At 37.1% G+C, this 23,436-nt stretch overlaps 1 protein-coding gene and 1 long non-coding RNA gene across 2 annotated transcripts in view; one reads left to right on the forward strand and one right to left on the reverse strand.

The window, feature by feature from the left end:
• Positions 1-7,718: 7,718 nt before the first annotated feature.
• FAM241A (family with sequence similarity 241 member A) overlaps positions 7,719-23,436 on the reverse strand; it is a 43,282-nt gene continuing 27,564 nt past the window's right edge. The window contains 1 exon segment of the mRNA NM_001076961.2: positions 7,719-9,903. Within this exon segment, the coding sequence (NP_001070429.1) occupies positions 9,658-9,903 (246 nt within the window). The 3' untranslated portion in view covers positions 7,719-9,657.
• The window catches only part of LOC101902721 (uncharacterized), a 28,175-nt gene continuing 16,167 nt past the window's right edge, over positions 11,429-23,436 (forward strand). The window contains exons 1-2 of the long non-coding RNA XR_807152.4: positions 11,429-11,666; positions 17,855-17,925. This is a non-coding gene — a long non-coding RNA (uncharacterized lncRNA). The remainder of the gene's footprint in view (positions 11,667-17,854; positions 17,926-23,436) is intronic.

Raw genomic sequence — 23,436 nt, forward strand, 5'->3', positions numbered from 1 at the left:
TATTGCCTGGAGAATTCCATGGACAGAGGAGCCTGGCAGGCTACAGTCCATGGGGTCGCAAAAAAGACTGAGGAACTAACACTTTCATTTCACCTGGCCTATGCAATGGAGTAAAATTTAGAGAAGTATTTTTAGAACTGATCTTGTTTTGTAAACTCTTCATATCCACAGCAGGCCTGTGTATGCATTGGTGAGTGTGTTTCTGTACCTAAGTTTACTAAGGCAAAGGAGCACATAAAATGTATGGTATTGCAGTAAATAGGTGTTTAGAGAAAATGACATCTCATTAAGGAAGGTGTGGTTGCACAGAGAATATTTTATTTCTATTCAAGTTTTTGTGTTCTTTACTTCTTGTTTTTTTTTAATTCATTATTTTTATGATCATTTTGATTCATGAAACACTAATAGTTGAAGCTAATAAGACAATTCGCAAAAGATTTTAGTCATGAGGAATTATGAACCATAGCAGTATTACAGAATTCCCTTGTATTTAGCTATCTTTTGGCAACAATAAAATACTCATCTTTTATGGCTCCAAGTATATCCATGGATAGTGAAGAATGTCCTCTCTTATGTGTGGATGTTTATATTTAATGACTAGGATTTATTGAAAGCTTGCTGTGTGTAAGGTACTATGATAAGATATGCAATAATTTATTCAGTCTTACATAAAGTTACCCCATTTCACAGACGAGAATCTTGGATTTTAAAAGAGATGTGGTTATGACTTACACAGACTGTAGAGTTAGCAAGTATAGAACCAAGTCTTAAAGTCAGGTCTAACAGAAAGAGATCATTCGGAAAGTTTGTACATTGTTCTGATATATTTTTCTATAACCAAAGGGGGAAATCATGCCTAAACAGTGTTATAGTTTTAGTATATAACTGGCTTGGGGCCACTGCGTTGCTTCATCTTGCTCACTCCTAAAGTTCCAGGGATTAAAAATAGTAAAATTACTCTTAGGGCCCCCCCAAATATTCTGAGCCAAGAGAAAGTTCATGCCTACTGAATTACCAAATTTGGCTGCTGATACCTTTTGTGCTAAAAATAAATAGAAAAGCCATGATTAGGGCCAAATCTCCAAGTCATACATCAGTTGCAGCAGTGTGCTGGGGGCAAGGGGAATATGGTTTCTTTACAAGTGAGTTCTGCTCTACCATTGGAAATCTTATTTTCAAGTCACTCCCAAAGTCTGAGGATTAAAACTGCTTTAACTCGAGAAAGGGGCCAGGAAGCACAAAGCACTTACCTACATGTAGGCTTAAACTTACTCAGCTCCCAAGACACGCCCTGATGCTTTGTCCTGATGTCTTGTGAGGCACTGCCTGAGGGACTCACTAGCATAAGTTTGGTGTAAGCAGTTACGTATATAAAATTTCATGGATTTCCTACTCCCGATTTTAAGTAATGAGCTTTTCTGTCAATCATCTCTTCACCTATTTGTAGCAACCTCAAGCCTTTTCTGAATTCAGGGCATACTGTTTAGTCAACTAAAACTTTGTCATAATCTAACAGCCAAATCTCATAACAGAAGCAGGCAACACAATAGACTAAAAAGGCTGTTGCTGTTTAGTTGCTATGTTGTGTTCAATTCTTGCAACCCCATGGACTGGAGCCCACCAGGCTCCTCTGTGCATGGGATTTCCCAGGCAAGAATAATACTAGGATGGGTTGCCATTTCTTTTTCCAAGGGATCTTCCTGACCCAGGGATTGAACCCATGTCTCCTGCTTTGGCAGGGAGATTCTTTACACTGAGCCACCTGGGAAGCTCCCTTTAAAAAATTTTTAAAAGTATCTTGACTACTGAGTTTGATTTAAATTAGTCATCTTTATACTGTACTCTGAAGAGTCGGGTTATGGAAGATGAGGTGAGAAAAGAAGGGAGTGTATGTGGATGCTGTGCGTGCTGCTCAGATCCTTCCATTAGAACCAAAGTTCCGAAGAACCAGTCTTCTCTGATGACTGCTGGAATGCTGCTAGCTGACAACCCCCAGCTACCAGTCCTCTCTGGCAGTCACTTCTGGCTGAAGACAGCTCCCTCGTCCCAACTATAGGTCAATCCTGAAGGATCATTCCTCTTTGAGAACACCCAGTAGCGTCACCGAGGCCTTGCTGTGACTGTACTGAACTGCCCCATCCTGCTTCTTTTACTTGCTTTATAGGATCTTACTCCAGAGCACTGTCTAGTAAATTTCCTGTTTTCCTAACTTCCTAGGGAACTGGCGCCTACAGCAATATCAACTAAAACAGCTCTGCTTTTATCATTTATGTTTATGTAGATAAAGCTCAGCTTTATCATAATCACTCATATATTTATAGTCCCCTTAAAGCAAAACAAACTAAAACCTTTGAAAGCCACTGGTCTAACAATTAAACAATGTTATATTAAACCTTATATGAAAAATCATCATTATGGTTTTGTGCAGGGTTAATTTAGGTTAATCTTTACAAACCAACATCCAAGTGTTTTCCTTTCGTAACTGTTTCTTCACCTTTATTTGTATGGTGTGTTTACACATTACTGTTGTGCCTTTTAAAGCTGAAAATACATTAAATGATAGTCATGAATATTTTTGCTATATATGTAAAACCGGGAAAATTTATTGACAGACCGGAGAAAGGCATTTTGTAGATGGCAATAGTCTCAAATATTGAGTTGTTATATATCTCATTCCCTGCTCCCCCCCACAAAAATAATTCTGAAGATTTTGTTTTGAACCAACTATGGTATAAATAATTATACTGTATATAGAATTTTCATTCTTTCCTTAAAAAAACTCACATTAAAAAATATACCATCAGCTAGCTTCTTGTAACACAGGGGTAAACCCATAACAAAAAAGGTCGATGGTCTTGTGGTAAAAATCACTGTATTCTAGCAAAGAATTTCCAGCTGATGAAGTCAATGAAAGGGTAAGTGATTGAAATTTGCTGAAAAAAATAACAATTCAAATTTAATAAACATTTGAATGACCAAGTTTTAGATCTGGCTTCTGCTGAGTTCATTCAATAATTTTAAAGAAGAAATACAGTTTGGCTCATCTAGATCTGGATTTTCCCGGTACTCTATCGTCTGGGAAGCTGTAAATCCATCAGGCCTTGGCTTTCTGCTCCAGCAATAAGGATGAGGAAAACACGCTCTTTTTACTCTCAAGTGACTATACCCAAACTTGATGTGGCAGTAATTAACTGACAAGCAGAAAACAACATAAGGAGTCAGAAGGGAGACTCAGGATGCAGGGCTGTGAAAGGGTATTATTTATTAGAAAGAATAACAAAGTATTTTATATACGTGTTATTTAACATATATAATCTGGGCAGCTAGGTCACTCTAGTTGTGAATTTATTCAGGAGCCTAAAATACCAAGCTTAGATACTTGAGAATTCCTGCTCACATTTCTGAGATTTTTAAAGATTAACGTTTAGAAAAGAAAGATCTATTGAAAAATACTGGAAAAATATGAAATTTAGGTAGCATGAGTTACCATTTGCATTCTGAAGAAATAGTGATTTCATCAAGCATGACATGAAAATACATTTTTCTTCTAAAAATGTAAGCATAGAGTAGCAATACTGTATATGTATGCAAAAAATAGCAATATTCTTCCATTGAAAGTAAATAAACTTTATAAGTGATAACACATAAATCAATCCATGCTCTTTATGCAAATAGGGTGTATTTTTGGAGTCAAAAAAACTTTAAAGTGCAACCAACTCTAGGTCTTCTTTGTGAATACCTTCTAGGGAGAATATGAATAAATGAAGCTGATTTATTTATTTGGCAAAGATTTTGAGGACATACTGTATGCCAGTCATTGTGTTCGGTGATGCAGTTATGAACATGATAGACATGTCTCTGCCTGTGAAGCCTATTGTTTAATGGAAGAAGCTGACCATAAACTTTTACAATATAACATGACAAATGGGGACAGGGGAAACACAGGGTCCTCTGAAAGCACATGAAATACCAAAGTGAAAAGTGAAAGTAAAAGTCGCTCAGTCGTGTCCGACTCTTTGCGACCCCACGGACTATACAGTCTGTCGAATTCTCCAGAATACTGGAGTGTGTAGCCATTCCCTTCTCCAGGGGATCTTCCCAAACCAGGTCTCCTGCATTGCAGGTGGATTCTTTACCAGCTGAGCCACAAGGGAAGCCCAAGAATACTGCAGTGGGTAGCCTGTCCCTTCTGCAGCTGCTCTTCCCGACCCAGGAATCGAACCAGGGTCCCTGAATTGCAGGCAGATTCTTTACCAACTGAGCTATCAGGGAAGCCCTATGAAATACCAAAACTGGATTTAAAAGAGGTGGAGAAATTTTCCCCAGGGGACACAATATCTAAATAAGCCTTAAAGCTGTGGATGTGCTGGTCAATTTGGTAGGGAGGAGCTAAAGAAAGAAGGTAAAAGATTTTGGAAGAAAGTACAGCTTTCAGCTGAAAACACAATCAGTATAGTGAGACTTGGGAAGGGAAGGTGGCTGCATAGACAGGTAAGGTATGTTAAGAACCAGTTCACAAAGGGTTCATGAAAACTATACTAAGGACTAAACATTTTATCATAATGGTAACAGGAAGTCATTGAAAAGATTTAGGCCAAGGACGTCAGTCACATTTTAGAAAAATTATTCTGATTATAACATGGAAAAATGAAGGCAGGAGATCAGTGAGGATTCTAAGATAGCAATCTATGGATGGCAGTATGGACTAGGTTAGTGATACTGTGAATGGAAGGAAGTGGCAAGATTTTTTAGGAGGTAAAACAAGGTGAAAGAGTGATAGGTTACATGTGGGCTGTGTAGGAGGCAATCGTGTCGTTCGCTAAGACTAGAAACACAGGAAGAAGAAAATGGGAAAAAGATGCCGAGTTCCTTTTCTGGACATGTTAAATTTTGGGTACTAAGGGATAAGCAAGAACAGATGTTGGGCAAGCAGTTGAATGTATGAATCTGATATTCTGCATAGAACTCTCTGAAATGGAGATGTAGACTGGAGAGCTGTTAGTGTGAAATGGTAACTGAAGCCATGGGAGTGGTGGTATTGCTCAAGGTAATATGTAGACCCATGAAAGAACAGTCTGGAACATCAAAAATCAAGGGTTGGGCAGAGAAACTGTTATTGTTCAGTCACTAAGTCGTGTCCAACTCTTTTCATCACCATGGACTGCAGCATACCAGGCTTCCCTGTCCTTCACTGTCTCCCTGAGTTTGCTCAAACTCGTGTCCATTGTGTCAGTGATGCCATCCAGCCAACTGTCACCCCTTTCTCCTCTTGCCTTCCATCATTCCCAGCATCAGGGTCTTTTCCAATGAGTCAGCTCTTTCCATCAGGTGGCTGCTGTATTGGAGTTTCAGCTTCAGCGTCAGTCCTTCCAATGAATATTCAGGGTTGATTTCCCTTAGGATTGAACTGATTTGATCTCCTTGCTGTCCAAGGGACTCTCAAGAGTCTTCTCCAACCACAGTTCAAAAGCATCAATTCTCTGGCACTCAGCCTTCTTTATGGTCCAACTCTCACATCCATATATGACTACTGGAAAAACCATAGCTTTGACTATACGGACCTTTGCTGGCAAAATGATGTTTCTGCTTTTTAATACACTGTCTAGGTTTGTCATAGCTTTCCTTCCAAGGAGCAAGCGTATTCTAATTTCATGGCTGCAGTCACCATCTGCAGTGATTTTTTGGAGCCCAAGAAAATAAAATTAGTCTCTGTTTCCATTTTCCCCCCATCTATTTGCCATGAAATGATGAGACCAGATGTCATGATCTTAGTTTTCTCAATGTTGAGTTTTAAACCAGCTGTTTCACTCTCCTCTTTCACCCTCATCAAGAGGCTCTTTAGTTCTTCTTCACTTTCCACCATTAGAGTGGTATCATCTGCATATCTGGGGTTACTGATATTTCTCCCTACAATCTTGATTCCAGCTTGTGCTTCATCCAGCCCAGAATTTCGCATGATGTACTCTGCGTAGAAGTTAAATAAGCAGGGTGACGATATACAGCCTTGACATACTCCTTTCTCAATTTTTAACCAGTTCATTATTCCATGTCTGGTTCTAACTGTTGCTTCTTGAACTGCATACAGGTTTCTCAGGAGACAGCTAAGGTGGTCTGGTACTCCAATCTCTTGAACAATTTTCCAGTTTGTTGTGATCCACATTGTCAAAGGCTTTAGTGTAGTCAATGAAGTAAATGTTTTTCTGGAATTCCCTTGCTTTTTCTGTGATCCAGCGGATGTTGGCGATTTGATCTCTGGTTCCTCTGCCTTTTCTAAATCCAGCTTGTACATCTGGAAGTTGTTGGTTCACGTACTGCTAAAGCTGAGCTTGAAGGATTTTGAGTGTTAACCTTACTAGCATGTGAAATGAACACAACTGTACGGCAGAGAAATAGGACTTAGAAAATATTCAGTCCAGCAATAATCCTGAAGCAATAGTTTGTACATTAGTTGATATTCTTCTTGGCCAATTCTAGTACTAGAAGTACTAACAAGTATGACAGTCTGATTTTTTAAATTCTTATTTCACCCTGTCAAGCCATTAATTCACAATGAAAACTTCTAAAATAAACTGAAATCAATAAACATTTGTAAAATAACTAAATAATTAAAATAATAAATAGCTAAAATATGTAATTATATTATAGAATCACAAACCAGACAAACAGCCCTTGATTGCTCAAATACCCAGCTTTGATTATTTTGAGCTTAATACTTTACAACAGACCTTATGCTGTAATTTGCTCTCTCTCAGTTCTGTAACTGTTTCTTATTTCCTGATCATTTGGATAGTCTTTAATAGATTGGCAGTTTAGTGATAGCCCAGGAAGATTTTCTCTGATCAAAACGTGATTAAATAGAGATACACTTTGGTCAGAAGACAACTATGGTCCATAGTTCCCACATGGAAAAGATTCAAATGCAATTTTGGATGGGTCTGTGGGGATTTGCCTTGATATACTTCCTTTATCTTTTTAAGAGTAGAAATGGAAATGTGGCCTCTAGAGTGGCTAATCAGTGATGTGCTGATGATACATGTTCAACAACTGGCTTCCCACAAAAAAAGAGCCCTGATTTGTTGTGTTTGCCAATTATAGTGTAAATACTCCCTTCATATTCAATGTCAGGCCACCAACTTGATGTCACTGAAGGCAAAGAGGGATTAAATGTATACAGTTGGCTTTTGCAAGCCAGTGTAAGCTGGCTCCAGCACACTAGTGAACTAAGAATGATCTGACTGGTGGCCAGGAATGGAAATATACCTTGCATATGAGTTCAGCATATGAGACAACTGAATTCTACATAACTTAGTTTTTCCTTTAGTGAAAATTGATTTATTCATCTACAGTCAGTTTACTTATAGGTCTTGACCTTTTCCTTTTGAATAGAGGTATGAGTGATATATACATACACAAATCTAATAATATAGCACTATAATTTCTCTTTATTCATAGTAATAGTAGTTTCTAAAATTGCCTTGTGTCTGAGATTGAAATGATTGAGAATGTTTGTGAATCAATTCCTTATACCATGAACCAAAGAAATGACCAGTTTCTTTTTATTTCAAGATATCAGTATAATTTGCATTCTAATACCTTTCATAAAAGAAAATATTTTATTTCCATCAAATGAGCAAAGTTTGTTTTTTCCCTATTAAAGCAAATTATTTGTTGGTATGCTCTTCTAATAATATATGCAGAAAGGATAGCATCAAAATATCTCATTTCTTTATAGAATTTAATATACATCCTATTAACAGCAGTGTACAGATGTATAATATTTGACAATTAAAAATTACTTTTAAAAATATTTTCAATATTAGCTCTGGTAGAACCAGAGCTGCTATTATGCATACTATTTCTTTTTTTACATTCCAAAAGGAAATTAAAACTTCTAGTAGTATTACAAAGGAATACACTTTTAAATATTGAATGCAGATATACAAAATCTCATGACTTCTGTTAAAAACCTCGCAACTCTACTGGACACGAATAATGTCAAATAACTTGCTCTTATGCCAGGTTCATAAAGGTTACTATTAAAAATACTGCAAACCCAGTAAAAACACAATGATATAGTACAAAGTCTTTTTTCAAAGTCAAACTTTAAAAGATCTGTATTTACACAAAGGAATAATATTTTTTAGTGCCCTCTGATTGGTACTGTTGTTCAGGATAATCTAATTTTAGAAATCTAAATTGAACATTTTCACCATTTTTCTGCTTCAGTATGGAAGATGCTGAGGACATACAGAATAAATTTTAGAAACAGGACTGGGTAAAAACTTTATAAAGTAGAATAGTAAACATTTTACACACTTTAGTTATTGCCCTGCCAAAGATAAAAATAACCCATTGCTCCATCTTCCTCTATTTAACTTTCTAGATAACTATCTCAAATACCTATCTTTTGTCTACATAGAAAGTTTTTTTAGACCAAAGTATAAAGATTTTAGATTTTTTTTTTAACAAAATCCAAAATATCAGTAAGCCGTTTTTCATTTTCTAAATATGTTTACAGAAATGCTATTTTTCAATATAAAACCCCAAAGTGTTGAATTAAGACACATTAATAACATGCCTGGCCAATTACTGACTTGACTTTAGCATTAGAGGAATATGATACAATTGGCTGTTGAGTTCCAAATTTAAGCATTTGGTTTTATATTGTAATACTGTAATGTCTAATACAGATATTAAAGAAAATGAGCTTTTTCTTTTAAAAAAAGGAATAATAAAGAATTTCAGCCATAATACAAATCAACTTTGAGGGGAAAATCCATATCAAGATAGGAAATAGATTTTTAAAATCTTAGACTAATTGCTATAAAAGAATTATAAAAATGTAAATTTCTAAAAAAAATACACTGAAAATGTTTATCTAGGAAAAAATACAAGGAAAACATTCACTACTACGGGGTACAGTCAACTATGGACCTGGCTTATGAGCCTTTAAAAATTCACAAAAACTAATTAGCACCAAAATTGTCTAAAACTCCAAATGATATACTGAAGTAATTCCAAGCCCAAGTATTACATTATAAAAAAGTTATATTTAACTTGGAAGTTTTCCCAGTTATAATAAATATATTTCTTTACAATCTTTAGAAAATGTGCTAGCTTTACCAATTTTCAAAATATTAAGGTAGTGTATAGAAGTTGTCATTTACATTAGTTTTGGCTGAGCAGGGACAATGGAAATTCAAGTTATTTCCCAGAAAATATGGATTTATTTGGTTGGGGTAAGTGAAGAGCAATTCTCCAGTCAAAATTTTTCACTCCCTGTTTCACCCTTTTTCTTCTAAAATGTTTTATTAGAGCTTTTACAAGATCTATATTGTCTGATTTGAATTTTGTATCCTATTTTCCCTGCTCACTTTTTGGTGTTATTTAAGGTCTGGCATGGGAATAGGAGTATTTAAAAGTGGGCACAGATCACAGTAGTTAAACAAGTTATGAATAAGCTACTATATATATTCAACCCTCTTAAAATCAAGTTGAATTTAATTTTAAACATCAACTTACAAATTTAATTGCAAAACAACAACACACAATTTGAAACAAGGCAAACTTTTCAGCCTTTATGTAGTGAAATGTATAACTTCACTAATTACATATCTGGCTACCAAATGTCAAACCAAATGTTCATTTGGCCATATTTTACTGCTGCACATAAATAATGACAAGGCAAAGAAGAGCAACTAGTCCGAAGGCTGGTAGGCCAAGGAACCACAGCATAACCCAAAAGAAAATGACTATTACTGGTTCTACAATTTGTTCTCCAAAATACATCCTTGTGAAGCCCATGTTGAGGAGGCTTTTGTTCAGTTCACCAAAAAGCGTTCCCATCTTTTTGTAGTCATCTCCCACAGGCTCGCCAGTGTGGTTTTGTGATTCTTCAATATCCTTTGAAAAACAAAAACAAGACAAAATATAAACATAAAATGAGAAACAGGTGAAGGTCTTTTAAGAATAATGATCATTTCATAGTTCTTTATCTTCCAGAGTATGTACTGGGCATACTTGTGATAACCATTCGATAATATCTGGGAATGTTCCTTTTGATTGTCACCCAGAACAGCTGTGACTGTGATCACCTTTCAAGAATATGGAAAGCACTGATTTATTGATTTATGTGGCCTTGACATTGACTGGACACTCAACTACTAGAACACAGATTTACAAGATGAAGGAAGTAGCTGATCATTTCATTTTCTAGCTCCCTGGAATTGCACACAACAACTTATTAAGTGAAAAATCATGTTCGTATTGTTCTTATCAATGATTGTGATTACTGAACAACCTTTTTATACCAATCTGCTGTTCAGAGGCAGGCTCTGGATTGCTCTGTCCTGCTAAGTAAGCTTCTTTTCAGTCCATTCATTTGACACTAAGACTTCAATGACCCAGCCTCCTCTCTCTGGAGTAGAGCTTGCTGCTACTGTTGAGCAATTCTCAGCTATTATGTCTGTGATCCTTCGATTTTAGCTGGGAAGCTAAGAATTCAGTGTAGGTCCTTGATGTCCTAAATGCTTATTAATCTCATCAGAAGAAACATACAGTTTCCACATAGGAATAATTTTGTATAATAAGCCTAAAAGTTTACCTACATATCAGTTCCCCAGAAAATGTCCATGTGTACCCAATTATACATACCAAAAATTATGTACTATTTCTATTACCTCTCAGTCTTATTACAATTAGGGTCTTTATACTACTATCTTGCTGCCAAGTCACTTCAGTCGTGTCCGACTCTGTGCGACCCCATAGACGGCAGCCCACCAGGCTCTGCTGCCCCTGGGATTCTCTAGGCAAGAACACTGGAGTGGGTTGCCATTTCCTTCTCCAATGCATGAAAGTGAAAAGTCGAAGTTAAGTCGCTCAGTCGTGTCCGACTCTTTGCGACCCCATGGGCTGCAGCCCACCAGGCTCCTCCATCCGTGGGATTTTCCAGGCAAGAGTACTGGAGTGGGGTGCCATTGCCTTCTAGTAGATAGATATTAAGTTACTATCTCTTAGCTTCAACCCTACTCTTTGAAATTCTACAAACATATCTGGTTCCCTGTTAGGCTCTGCCAGTAGAGGAACTAGAGAGACACTGCACAGCAAGAGGAGGAGGAAGGGGCTTGCTCTTTCTTGTTTGCCTCTCATGGGTTTCTTGGTCCTCTTGGTCTCCAGTGATAGTTCACTCTGGCGGTAGTAGGTCCTTCTGGTAGCAGCTACTGATTTCAGTTTAGTGACTTCCCAGCACCTGCAGAAACTATCTCAATGTGCCTTCCTGAGACACCAGATCAAACCTGTGGGTTCCTTTCCCTCAGATCTCTGGTCCCCAGGGTCTGTGGTGTTCCTCCTTTGAGCTCAGAAACACCAGTACCAGGTGGGCGGTGATTGGCTCTTGGAAGCCTGAGTCTCAGCTGCGTGTCATGGGGCCTTCCCCAGTTTTCTCAGTTTTAGTAATTCTCTCTCTTCTCTGCTTCCTCAGGCCCAGGAGTGGTGGCTGGTTCCTGGTGTTACTACCTGTGGCACTCTAGCCTACTAAAGTGGTTTTTAAAACTTGATATGTTAGACTCCCTTGGAGGGCTCTGAAAGCCCACTGCCAGGGTTTCTGATTCAGTAAGCCACAATTGGGGCTTGGAGTCTGAGAATTTGCACTTCTAACAAGTTTCCAGGTAATGCTTATGATGCTGGTATTTTTTTTACATCTTTTGACTATGACTGCCTTCATGTTTTTGCCTTTCCTGTTCTTCAATGCCTGCTTAACAATTCTTTGTATTAACTTATCTTTGTTAAAATAATTGGTATAGTTTCTCTCTTTTCACTAGCCCCTAATTTGGTCACAAAAGAAAACCTATGTCACAGTGACACAGTTGTAATTGTAATTTATTAAACCTAATCTCTTTTAGGCATGATGATTCAAATCAGTAATTATTTATTGAACATATACTTGCTCATAGTAGGTGCAAGATAGAAAATTGGAGTTGGTGATGGACAGGGAGGCCTGGTGTGCTGCGATTCATGGGGTCGCAAAGAGTCGGACATGACTGAGTGACTGAACTGAACTGAAAAAAGACGACTTTGGGTATAGAGTTTCATATAATAACAAGTAAATATTAAAAGCTACTAAGTAGGCTGTCTAGGCCAGAAAATAGTTAATTAACTTAACTTGAGACACACTTCAAACACATGAATTGGACTTAGATTCCTTTAGTAGAAACCAAAACTTAATCATTTCAGTAATCAATAAGTAAATAACTAAAAATATTTTTTCACTTAAATGCATTATTTTTTATTCTACATAATAGTTTACATATATAAGGAAAAATGCAAAAAATCTAACTTTTATGTGCAATAGTCAGACAAAATGATTTTCAGTGTTTCACTGAAGTGTTTCACTTAAAGTGTTTCATTTTAAGGCAGTGTTTTCCCATATAATAGTAATTTATGTTGAGTACAGAGTATCATTGATGTAATGAAAAAATGAGACTCAATGGGGCATCATTGTTAAATGTATATAAGTTTAAGCCAGAATTAGAGTTAATCTATACATATAATTTAATAAATTACTTTTGGATTTTAATTTCTACCAAAAAAAGAATGAGAAAAACAAAATGTTGTTGAGATATTTGGAGAGTTTAAATCTAGGCTCCCAACACTTAAACTGAATGACCTTGATCAAACTACTTCAGTTTCCTGAGCTTCAGTTTTCTAATCCATAAAATGGGATTTTATGAATCCTTTTTGATACAGATAATATACTCGTGAATTATAGTTTATTTGTTAACCTTTCCTTATTTTTTGTATTTTAACTTTTAAATTATATTTTTGTTCACTGATGTGCTGTGATTAATTTTGTTTCTTAGCTTCTCATACTTTTTAATGTGTTCCACAATAATACACTATATTAAAAAAGAAAAACAAAAATCTTGAGATTTTTTTTGTACTTACTTGAGATTAAGGCTTTCTTTTCTTTAGGACAGAACTCAAAGAGTTCTTGATTTAGTTTGTAATTCTTCTGTTCCCTCAACTTCTCTTCTACTCCAGTGTCTATCATTGCTGGTATCATTTTTGGCCTCTTTCTTTATTTTTTAATTTCTTTTTCTTTTTTACCACCTCTAATTTCTTTTAATCTATGCACTTATTGTACTTTGGGGTTTTCTGTTGTTACTGAAGCTTTTTAAAACTTTTTCAGTATATTTGTGGTTTTAGTACAAAGTGAGTACCCTAATCTAAAACAGTTCTTTCTGAAGATTCACTTTAAATTCTTCTACAAACTGTTTGTGGGTTTTTCAGGGGAAGAAGTAGGTGTTGCAATGCTCAGTTAACTCCTCGAGGCCAGGGGGAGAGGCAGCAGTCTGAGATCCAGGGAGCAGCTAGGGGGACGGGGACTAGAGATGGGAGGCCAACTGGCCTGGGGATGCTGTGGCTGTGGCAGCCTGCTGCTGCTTCTTTTTTTTTTTAATATGAAAAATTTCAAACACAAAATTAGAGAAAATAGTACAATGAACCCCTAAATACCTATCAACCAGATAAAATAATTACTAAAAATCTGCCACCTTACAGAAGCATTTAATCTGGGCAATCTGAAGGAGAAAAAAAAGTCACTAGAAGAATGCCTAAAAGTGGCATATCTTCACAAATAAAGTTCTCTGGAAACATCAACGATATTCAGCAAAGAACTGGATAAAGGTTCAAATAACCCTAGAGGAAAGACACTTAAAGACATGGAAAAGAAAACAGGCAGCATTCTTAAATCACTGACATTACAGTCAGTCTCACTACAGTGTTTTCTGTATCAGTAAATATCTGTTGAATACATGGGGAGAATTTATCTTGTGGCTGGCAAGCATTAGAGCAATATCTTGACAGATTTTTACCTACCTGCTCCACTTCTTGCCAAACAAAAAGATGGCCTTATTTTTTCCAAATATTATTTGGATTATTTATATTTTATATTTATATTATTTGTATTATTTATAATTGTAATCTCAAAGCAATTATATATTTTTATGGAATTATCAGTATGTTTTGTTGTGGATATTATTAAGATCCACTTACTTTTTCCTTAATCCAGACCAAACTTTAATCCAGTCCATATTCTTTACCTGAGGAAAACCCATCTATAGCTTCAGAGATGGCAAGTCTAAGAGTAATCCCCTGTCCTTGATGAGAAGCTGGCCTTGGAAAGGGCATGGGATCTACTCTGGACTGATGACTTTTGAGTGTCTTCTGGGGAAAATTCTTTCAAGCTCTTCTGATACAACTTTGGACAGTGATTCTTAACACTTTAGGAGAAATAGAAGAACTATTTCTGCACAGATAGACAGTAAGTAAAGAGAATTTACTATATTTGGATTAGCTTTCCATCACTGCCATATGAAATTAGTACAAACTTAGTGACTTAAAATGACACGAATGTATCACTGTTTTCTAACCTGTTTTGCAGGTGAGAAGTCAAAACTGGCAGGCTTGTTTCTTTCTGGAGGCTCAAGTAAAGAATCCATTTCTCTACTTTTTCTAGCTGCTAGAGGGTGTCCGTCTTACTTGGCTCCTAGTCCCCTTCCTCCACCTTCAAATCCAGCAACATTGTAACTCTCAGACCATCCTTCTGTAGTTAACTTTTTCCTCTGACCATAACAGGGTAAGGTTTTCTGTGTTTAAGGACCAATGTGATTAAGTTTAGTCCACTTAGATAATCCAGGTTCATTTTCCCATCTCAAAGTCCTTAAATTTGATCATATCTACAAAATCTTTTTTGCCATGTAAGATATCATATTCATAGGTACCAAGGATTAAGATGTGGACATCTTTGAGGGGGGAGAAACCATTATTCTACCCACCTCAATATTTAATTTTAAAATTATTTCTTTATAGATCTACTTTCTGTCACTATCTATGATAGGAGGGGTAAGGTCACTGAAGACAAGAACCATATAAATTCGAAAAAGAGTACTTATTATACTGCATTATGCCTGGCCCTTAGCAGGCTCATAATAAATATTTGTTGAATGAACAATAGAAATATTCTATAATAATAACATATTAGGCAAAAAGCTCCTCAAAAATAAAAACAAAATTTACAAACAACATCAATTATTTTATTTCCCCATGAGTACATCTGTGAATTTGTTCAAATACATATAAATAAATTTTAGAGAGACTGTAAGATATAGTAGCTGTTAGCTAAAATTTACATGCTTAGTTCATTTGCTAAACAACTGTACTTTAAGAGCAGAGGCTAATATGAACAGATGAGTTCTTAAGTCCCTGACTTAGTCAGAGGTCTACAGTTTTCGAGTGCTCAGTGCCTACTCTGTGGCACACACTGTGCTGTACGCGCGTTTCCTTGTGTCGTCTTTCCAACAGGCTGTGAGGGAGGCACTATGATTTTCGCCATTTGCAGATAAGGAAACTAAGTTTCAGAGGAGTTAAATGTTGGCCACTGACTTATATTAGTAATTGAAGGAGCTATGATATGAACTCCGACATTCTTACTCCAGAGACCACACCAGTAATCCCTATGTTATACTCTCTCCAGGTATTATATTATTAATAGCTAACATCTGTGTAATGTAAGCTTTCAGAGAACTTCTACATATTTGATCTCTGAAAAAAGAAAAACTATGTAAACACATTTTCATTTTTCACAGAAAGAGTACATTTAACACAGTGAAATGAACATCAGTATCTTTCTGTGCTTTACATCTTTTCCCAGTTTATAGCATACTTGAAGGTGAGTTTTATCAAGCATAAAATTGCTCAAATTTTAATTTCTGTCTTATATAACAATTTAGACAAGGTAAAGCTATTTGCAGCAGTTTAGTAAATCTTTTTATAGTCTATTCAGTATTGACTAGAATTCAGATTCAAATGCAAAAAAGAGAGACTCCAAGCAAGAATGAGGAGATACGCTTGGCAGAGTTGCAATAAGGCAAAAACCCAAACCAACCAACCAAATACACACACACACACACAAAACTCTTTACACATAACACACACCAATATGAAAATGTAGATGGCATTTCTCCCGTCCTAACATTAATCACTTTGTATCTTTGCCAAATTTTATTCTTTGTATGTGAGGTCCCAATGGAAGAATATTTATCAAATGACAGTTTACTTCATGATCATATAATAGTACAGACCATGACATGCACATTAAATAGTGATGTTATTATTTTGTCCATAATTAATGACATACGAGTGTTATAATTGACTGAAAATCTCTTAAAACTATGCAGAATTAGTGATGAGAAATTAAAGGTGAGCCCTGAAATCATCATAGGATTTTTGAGAGCAAAGGATCTTTAAGGATAATTAAAGTCTCTTACTTCAGAAACAAGAAATAAGAGGTTAAATCAGACAATCATCACTCAGTGTATGGTAACTAATATTATTACTACATTTTTGGTAGAAATTATATCTTGTGATTTTTTTTTTATTTTGTTTTCTTTCTACTTTAACATGCTGCCTAATACCTTAGTGATTATCTTTCTTGTGATAATTAAATTCAGCTGTGTTTTTCTCCATGTGTTACGACAACTTAATCATATAGAAGTTGAGGTGGGATGTTTTCTATGGCACAACCTTATCTATGGAACAATCTGTGCACATTAGTATGGCAGAATCTGCTTATTCACTTTAAGAAGAGTACAAGCTACATTTTGTAAACAGGTTTTCACTGAGTGGGTAACAATTCAAGATTCACTTTCAACTGTTTTTTTCCGAGTGTAATATTGGAAGTCTGCTGGTTTTGCCTGTCTGGTTTTTATTCTACTTTCTTCTGTTGATATCATCTTGATTTAACCTTGGGAAAATCCTCCCCCACCCACTCTTGGTTCCTGTGTTCTGCTGGAATGTGTGCCCACTCCCAAGTTCCAGGCCTGGTCACTCAGAACATTTCGTTTCCTTGAGCACGTGATTAGTTAAGGAATGAGCATATAACCCAAGACAGGCCAGTGAAAGTTCTACCAAAGATGTTTGCTGCAACTACTGATAAATGGGCATCCCCCCTCCCCAGCTGGTAACGGTTAGCTGCTAAGGTGTAGAGCCTCTTATTACAATGAGGAGGAAGCTTGCTATGAATGAAGTCAATATAAAATAAAGCCAAGAAATGACATAGTGGATATTGTCTGAATACTTGAATCCAGCTAGGGCATCTACCTCTGTTTCTTGTTTGTTTTGTTTTTTAAAAATAACATGAGCCAATAAATTCCTATTTTGCAAAATCTAGTAAAAGTTGAATTTTTGTCACTTGGAACTGAGAGTTCTGATGATGATGATGATGATGATCAAAGTAGTTAACAGCTACCATTAGAGACTTCCCTGGTGGTCCAGTGGTTAAACCTCCACCCTTCCAATGCAGGGAGCGTGAGTTCCATCCCTGGCTGGGGAACTAAGATTAGGCATGCCTCAGGGCATCGCAAAAAGAAGAAAAGTAGCAATAGCTTCCATTAACTGAATGTCTACTATATGCTAGATACTGTGCCAAGTGCTTTATATTCATTATGCTATTTAATCATTATTTATTATAATAAGTATTATTAGCTAATTTCAAAGCCCTGTGTTAATAATAGTGCTCAAGAACTTCCTCATTAATTTTGTTTTATTGTTACTAGCAATAATTAACATGAAGAATATATTAATAATATTAAAAAATAATAATGGGGTTAGGCAAGTAGAAAATTTTAGATAACTTCTTGAAAGGTTTTAAAAACTACACAAGAATAAACCAACAAAACACTGTAGAGCAATTTCCCTCCAATTAAAAAATAAATAAATAAAAATGGGTAAATGGTGACTGTATTCAGATAACACAAAGAGTAAAGACTAAAATGCTGATTTCTTCTTGCTACTTTAGGTTAACCTTCCTGAGTTGTCAAGCAGAGCCAGCCTCAATAACCCAAGTCCATGGAAACCATAACTGAGAAGGTAAACTTATAAATGCACAGCGAGCAAAAGGGGAATGATTTTTGGATGATGTGAAGTGAAAGTTGCTCAGTCATGTCTGACTCTTTGTGACCAGGTCAGAATACTGGAGTGGATAGCTATTCCCTTTTCCAGGGGATCTTCCCAACCCAGGGATTGAACCCAGGTCTCCCGTATTGCAGGTGGATTCTTCACCAGCTGAGCCAATAGGGAAACCCAGAAGAAGGTCTTCCCTAACTGGGAACTGAACCTGGGCATGGTGGTGAGAGTGCCGAATCCTAACCACTAGACCGATAGCACATAGTAACCTGTAGACTGAGGCTTATTAAATGAATGAAGAAATGAACGAATGAATGAACAACTCCTAAATCTTTCTGCAACTTCTCCTTTCAACTGTTTTTTCAACTCTAGGTTTTCCCTGCTATCCAAAAGTAGAGTGTTCCTATGAAACCTTCGGTAAACTGAAGTGGTATAAAGTAAAGAAGCAATTATCTTAGGGCACATCTTGGTATTAATAATAGATACATAAAACAAACTGAGAAAAAGCACAGATGCTCACAGACACAATTCAGAGCGCTGTTGGCCTGATGCTGAGTGTAGTTCCTGAGGAAGGAGGCTGGTGTGGTCACTCTAGCTACTTGGGAGTGTGCTGCCCTCAAACAGTTCACTACAAACAAAAACTGAATGCTGTTTTTGCTTTAGACTTTTTTTTTTCTTATAAGAAAAAATCCTCTTTGGATTTCTTTGCTCATCAAAAACAGGTACCAACTTTCACAAAGTGAAGTGGTGCAAAGCAAATTTTTGAAAGCAGGGACTACCTGTATGTACTCCCACTAACTTCTTTTCAACTTTACTGGGATTGTACTTCTTCACTTTTCTCCTTCAGCTTGAGCTCTATGACCCAAATCTCTTTAAAATTTAAAACTCCATTGTCTCATGGGGAAACTCTAATCTTGGAATAAGAATTATTTTCTATGTCTGTACCTGAGTACCTGTGGTGCTGGAGAAAGTTATACCATAGGGTACCAACAGTTTATGACAACCCTAAACAGATCTTCAAGTACATTCCTATTTCATTTCTCTGCTGAATGTTTTTTTTTTTTTGCTCTTTACACAGAGCTATTTCAGATCTCTTTTAAAAATCTTCAACTGCCTCCTACTCCTTTCGCCCTCTCCTCCAGCAAATTGCTTGACCTCCTATTTCTCAGGAAAAAGAGAAGTCAGAAGAATTTCCTTAACTTTGTGATACTAAATGTATCAGCTACCAAAGTTTATGTCCATCTTTTCTCCTCTTTCGTTACAAACACAGAAACAAGGAAGTATTCCTTTTCCATTACCCCTCTGTCTCATATATATTCAGTCTTTCCCTCTGTTGGCTCCTTCTCATCAGTATTTAGACATGCTTAGATTTTCCTCCATTAATGCCACTAGCTCTGCCTGGCCTTTTCTTCTTCATAACCAAACTGTTTGAAACAATTCCCTCTGCTTGTTTCCATTTTTTTAATCTTTGTCAGGAACTGTGAAGGGACTGGTGTTTCACCCCAGCAGTTCCCAACCTTTTTGGCACCAGGGACTGGTTTCGTGGAGACAGTTTTTCCATGGACCAGGGCTGGGGTGGGGAAGGGATGGTCCACGCAGACTGTATTATTGTGTGCTTTATTTCTAGTCTGTGGTGATCTCAGGATATTCTGCCTTGACTTTAGGGTTAGGGTGCAAGCTCCTATGGAATCTAACGCCACTGCTGATCTGATGGGGGTGGCGCTCAGGTGATAATGCAGGAGATGGGGAGCAGCCACAAACACAGATGAAGCTTCACTCACTTGCCCTCCACTCACCTCCTGTTTTGAGACCTGGGACTGGGGACTCCTGTTTTATCCTCCAAGTTAGGATCCCTGTCTTGGCATCAGGGATATTGGTACCAGACACAAGTCTCCTGGGTCAGAGAGAAATGACTTCACTACTCATGCCACAAGAAGCGGCCTGAGTTTCATGTTGACGTTGGTTCTCTTTAAGTCCCACAGGGTGACAGAGTAGCCAAGCAGATGCTGCATGCAGTGCGTTTCTGTCACAGCTGAGGGACTTTGAGCTTAGGGAACTCTCATCTTTTATAATGGGCTGTAAGCAAATCTGCCTGACGTTTGTCCCGGGGGAGACATCATCTTTATTACACTGGGTGGCAAACAGTCTGTCCTCTACTCTGAAAGGAGACACTATTCCTATCTTCCAAGTCTGTTCATTTAGCAAACATCTTTGAAAAACAGTCCTTAACAAAAGTTCTCAATGCAAGAGACCCATGGAGAATTGCTCCTAACAATTTTCCAATCAGACCTCAACTTCTGTTGGCTTCTGTTCTTTTATACCACCAAAACAGCTCTTGTAAAGATTACCAATAAACTGCCATATCAATAAATTAAGAGATCTGTTAGGGGGCAGTCCCTGGCAGTCCAGTGGTTAGGACTGTGTGCTTTCACTGCTGGGGGCTCAGGTTCAGTCCCTGGTCAGGCAACTAGGATCCGACAAGTTGTGCAGCATGGCCAAAAAAAACCCCAAAAAAAACCCAAAAAACAAACAGAAAAAAGTTTTTCAGTTCTCATTTGATTCAACTTCTAAGCAGAATTACATCTACTTCTGCTTCATTGACTATGCTAAAGCCTTTGACTCTGTGCATCACAACAAACTGTGGAAAATTCTTCAAGAGATGGGAATACCAGACCACCTTACCTGTCTCCTGAGAAATTTGTATGCAGGTCAAGAAGCAACAGTTAGAACTGGACATGGAACAATGGACTGGCTCAAAATTGGGAAAGGAGTTATGTCAAGGCTGTATATTGTCACCCTGCTTATTTAATTTATATGCAGAGTACATTATGTGAAATGCTGGACTGGATGAAGCATAAGCTGTAATCAAGACTGGTGGGAGAAATATCAATAACATCAGATATACAGATGACACCACCCTTATAGCAGAAAGCAAAGAGGAACTAAAGAGCTTCTTGATGAAGGTGAAAGAGGAGAGCGAAAAAGCTGGCTCAAAACTCAACATTCACAAACCTAAGATCATGGCATCTGGTCCCATCACTTCATGGCAAATAGATGGGGAAACAATGGAAACAGTGACAGACTTTATTTTCTTCGGTTCCAAAATCACTGCAGATGGTGACTGCAGCAATGAAATTAAGATGCTTGCTCCTTGGAAGAAAAGCTATGACTAACCTAGACAGCATATTAAAAAGCAGAGACATTACTTTGCCAACAAAGGTCCACATAGTCAAAGCTATGGTTTTTCCAGTAGCCATGTATGGATGTGAGAGTTGGACCATAAAGAAAGCTGAGTGCCGAAGAATTGATGCTTTTGAACTGTGGTGTTGGAGAAGACTCTTAAGAGTTCCTTGGACAGTAAGGAGATCAAGTCGGTCAATTCTAAAAGAAATCAATCCTGAATATTCATTGGAAGGACTGATACTAAAACTCAAGTTCCAATACTTTGGCTACCTGATGTGAAGAGCCAACTCATTAGAAAAGACCCTGATGCTGGGAAAGATTGAAGGCAGGAGGAGAAGGGGACAACAGAGGATGAGATGGTTGGATGGCATCACTGTCTCAACTGACTTGAATTTGAGCAAACTCCGGGAAACAATGAAGGACAGGGAAGCCTGGTATGCTGCAGTCTGCAAGGTCGTAAAGAGTCAGATACGACTGAGCGACTGAACAGCAATAACTTTTTCTTTTCTTCTGAATTATATGGTATTATTCTATTTTTCTCTCTCTGGCCACGCTTTTCTCAGTCTGCTTTGTGAGGTCACCATCCCCAACCTAGCTATTAAGTATCGATCCTCAACCTCTGGTCTTAAGCTTTCATCTCTTTTCTCTCCATATTTTCTTCCCAAATAAGCTCAATCAAATTTTACAGTTTCAATTACCACCAGTACATTAATTACTTAAACATTATATCCAGCTCAGACCTTTCTTCTGCACTCTAAAACCATATATTCAACATTTACACTTGGATATCTTGAATATGGGCTTCCCAGGTGGCGCTAGTGGTAAAGAACCCACCTGCCAACGTAGGAGACCTAAGAGATTCAGGTTTGATTCCTAGGTTGGGAAGATCCCCTGGAGGAGGGCATGGCAACCCACCCCAGTATTCTTGTCTAGAGAATCCCTGTAGACAGAGGAGCCTGGCAGGCTACAGTCCACATGCTTGCAAAGACTGACTGACACAACTCGTAGCACAGCAGCATTTATCTTGAATATACTTCAATATTCAACACATCCAAGGCCAAACCTGATTTTCCTCCTCAAAACTGGTCTTCATTCAATGAACAGACCCTCAGGAATAAAATCTATCCTTAATTTCTACAAGTCAGAAACTCAAGAATGATCTGTAAAGCCTTCTTTTTCCTAATTTCCTGTAACCAATTTATCAATGGGTTCTGTTGATCTTAAATCCTAAATATTTCAGGCATTTATAGTTTTCTAATTTTTCTTCCGTGTTGACTGGTATACAGTCTGCCTTCTTAACACCTCCCTTTCTGGTTCTTTTTATTCCTTCCTATGGATGTGAGCTACTAGTTGGTGTCATTTCCTTACTCCAATACATCTTGATTTCCACCTTTGTATTTTGTGCTGATATTGTCAAAATATATTTCAGTATGTGATAGGCTCAACAATATAATTATATATATACTTTATGCAATTGCTTTTTTAAATCCATCAAGAGAAGATGTGCTATTATACTATCGTTTGTAATTATCCACATAATTGCCTTTATCAATCCTCTTTTTTTCTGGGTGTGTGGATTCAAACACTGTCGCTATCAACTGCTTTCATCCTTATGATTGCCTTTAAATGTTCCTGTAAGATAGATGTTTTGGGAAAAAATTGTTTTTATCTGGGAATGTTTCACTTTTATTTTTGAAAAGTAATTCTGCTGGATATAGGACGGTGAACAGGTTTTAACTCTCAGCACTTTTAATGTGTTGTCCTTCTGTCCTTCAAGTTTCTGATGAGCAATTGACTTGATCTTACTGGGGTTTCCTTGTATGTGATGAGTTGTTCTTCCTTTGCTGCTTTCAAGACTTTCTCATGCTCTTTCAACATTTTGACCACAATGTGTCTGGATTTCATTGTTATTTCTTGTATGTGTAGCTTAATGCTTTTCATTAAGTTTAAAAAATGTTAAGCCATTATATCTTAGAATATTTCTTATATTTTTAAAAATTACTTTATTATTCTTATTTTTTATTTAATTTTTGGCCATGTCACATGGCATGTGGGATCTCAGTTCCCTGGCCAGTGATCAAACCTGCTCCCCCTGCTTTGGGAGCATGGAGTATTAACCACTTGACCACCAGGGAAGTCCTGAGTATCTTATATTCTATAGAATATTTCTGTCTCTTCTCTTCTAATATTCCTATTATTTGTATACTGATGTGTTTAATCATGTTCCACAATTCTCTGAGGCTCTGTTTATTTTTTTCTATTCTTCTCTCTCTCCATTCTTCAGGTTGCATA

The sequence above is a fragment of the Bos taurus genome, chromosome 6, assembly GCF_002263795.3.
Source record: "Bos taurus isolate L1 Dominette 01449 registration number 42190680 breed Hereford chromosome 6, ARS-UCD2.0, whole genome shotgun sequence".
Lineage (NCBI taxonomy): Eukaryota > Metazoa > Chordata > Mammalia > Artiodactyla > Bovidae > Bos > Bos taurus.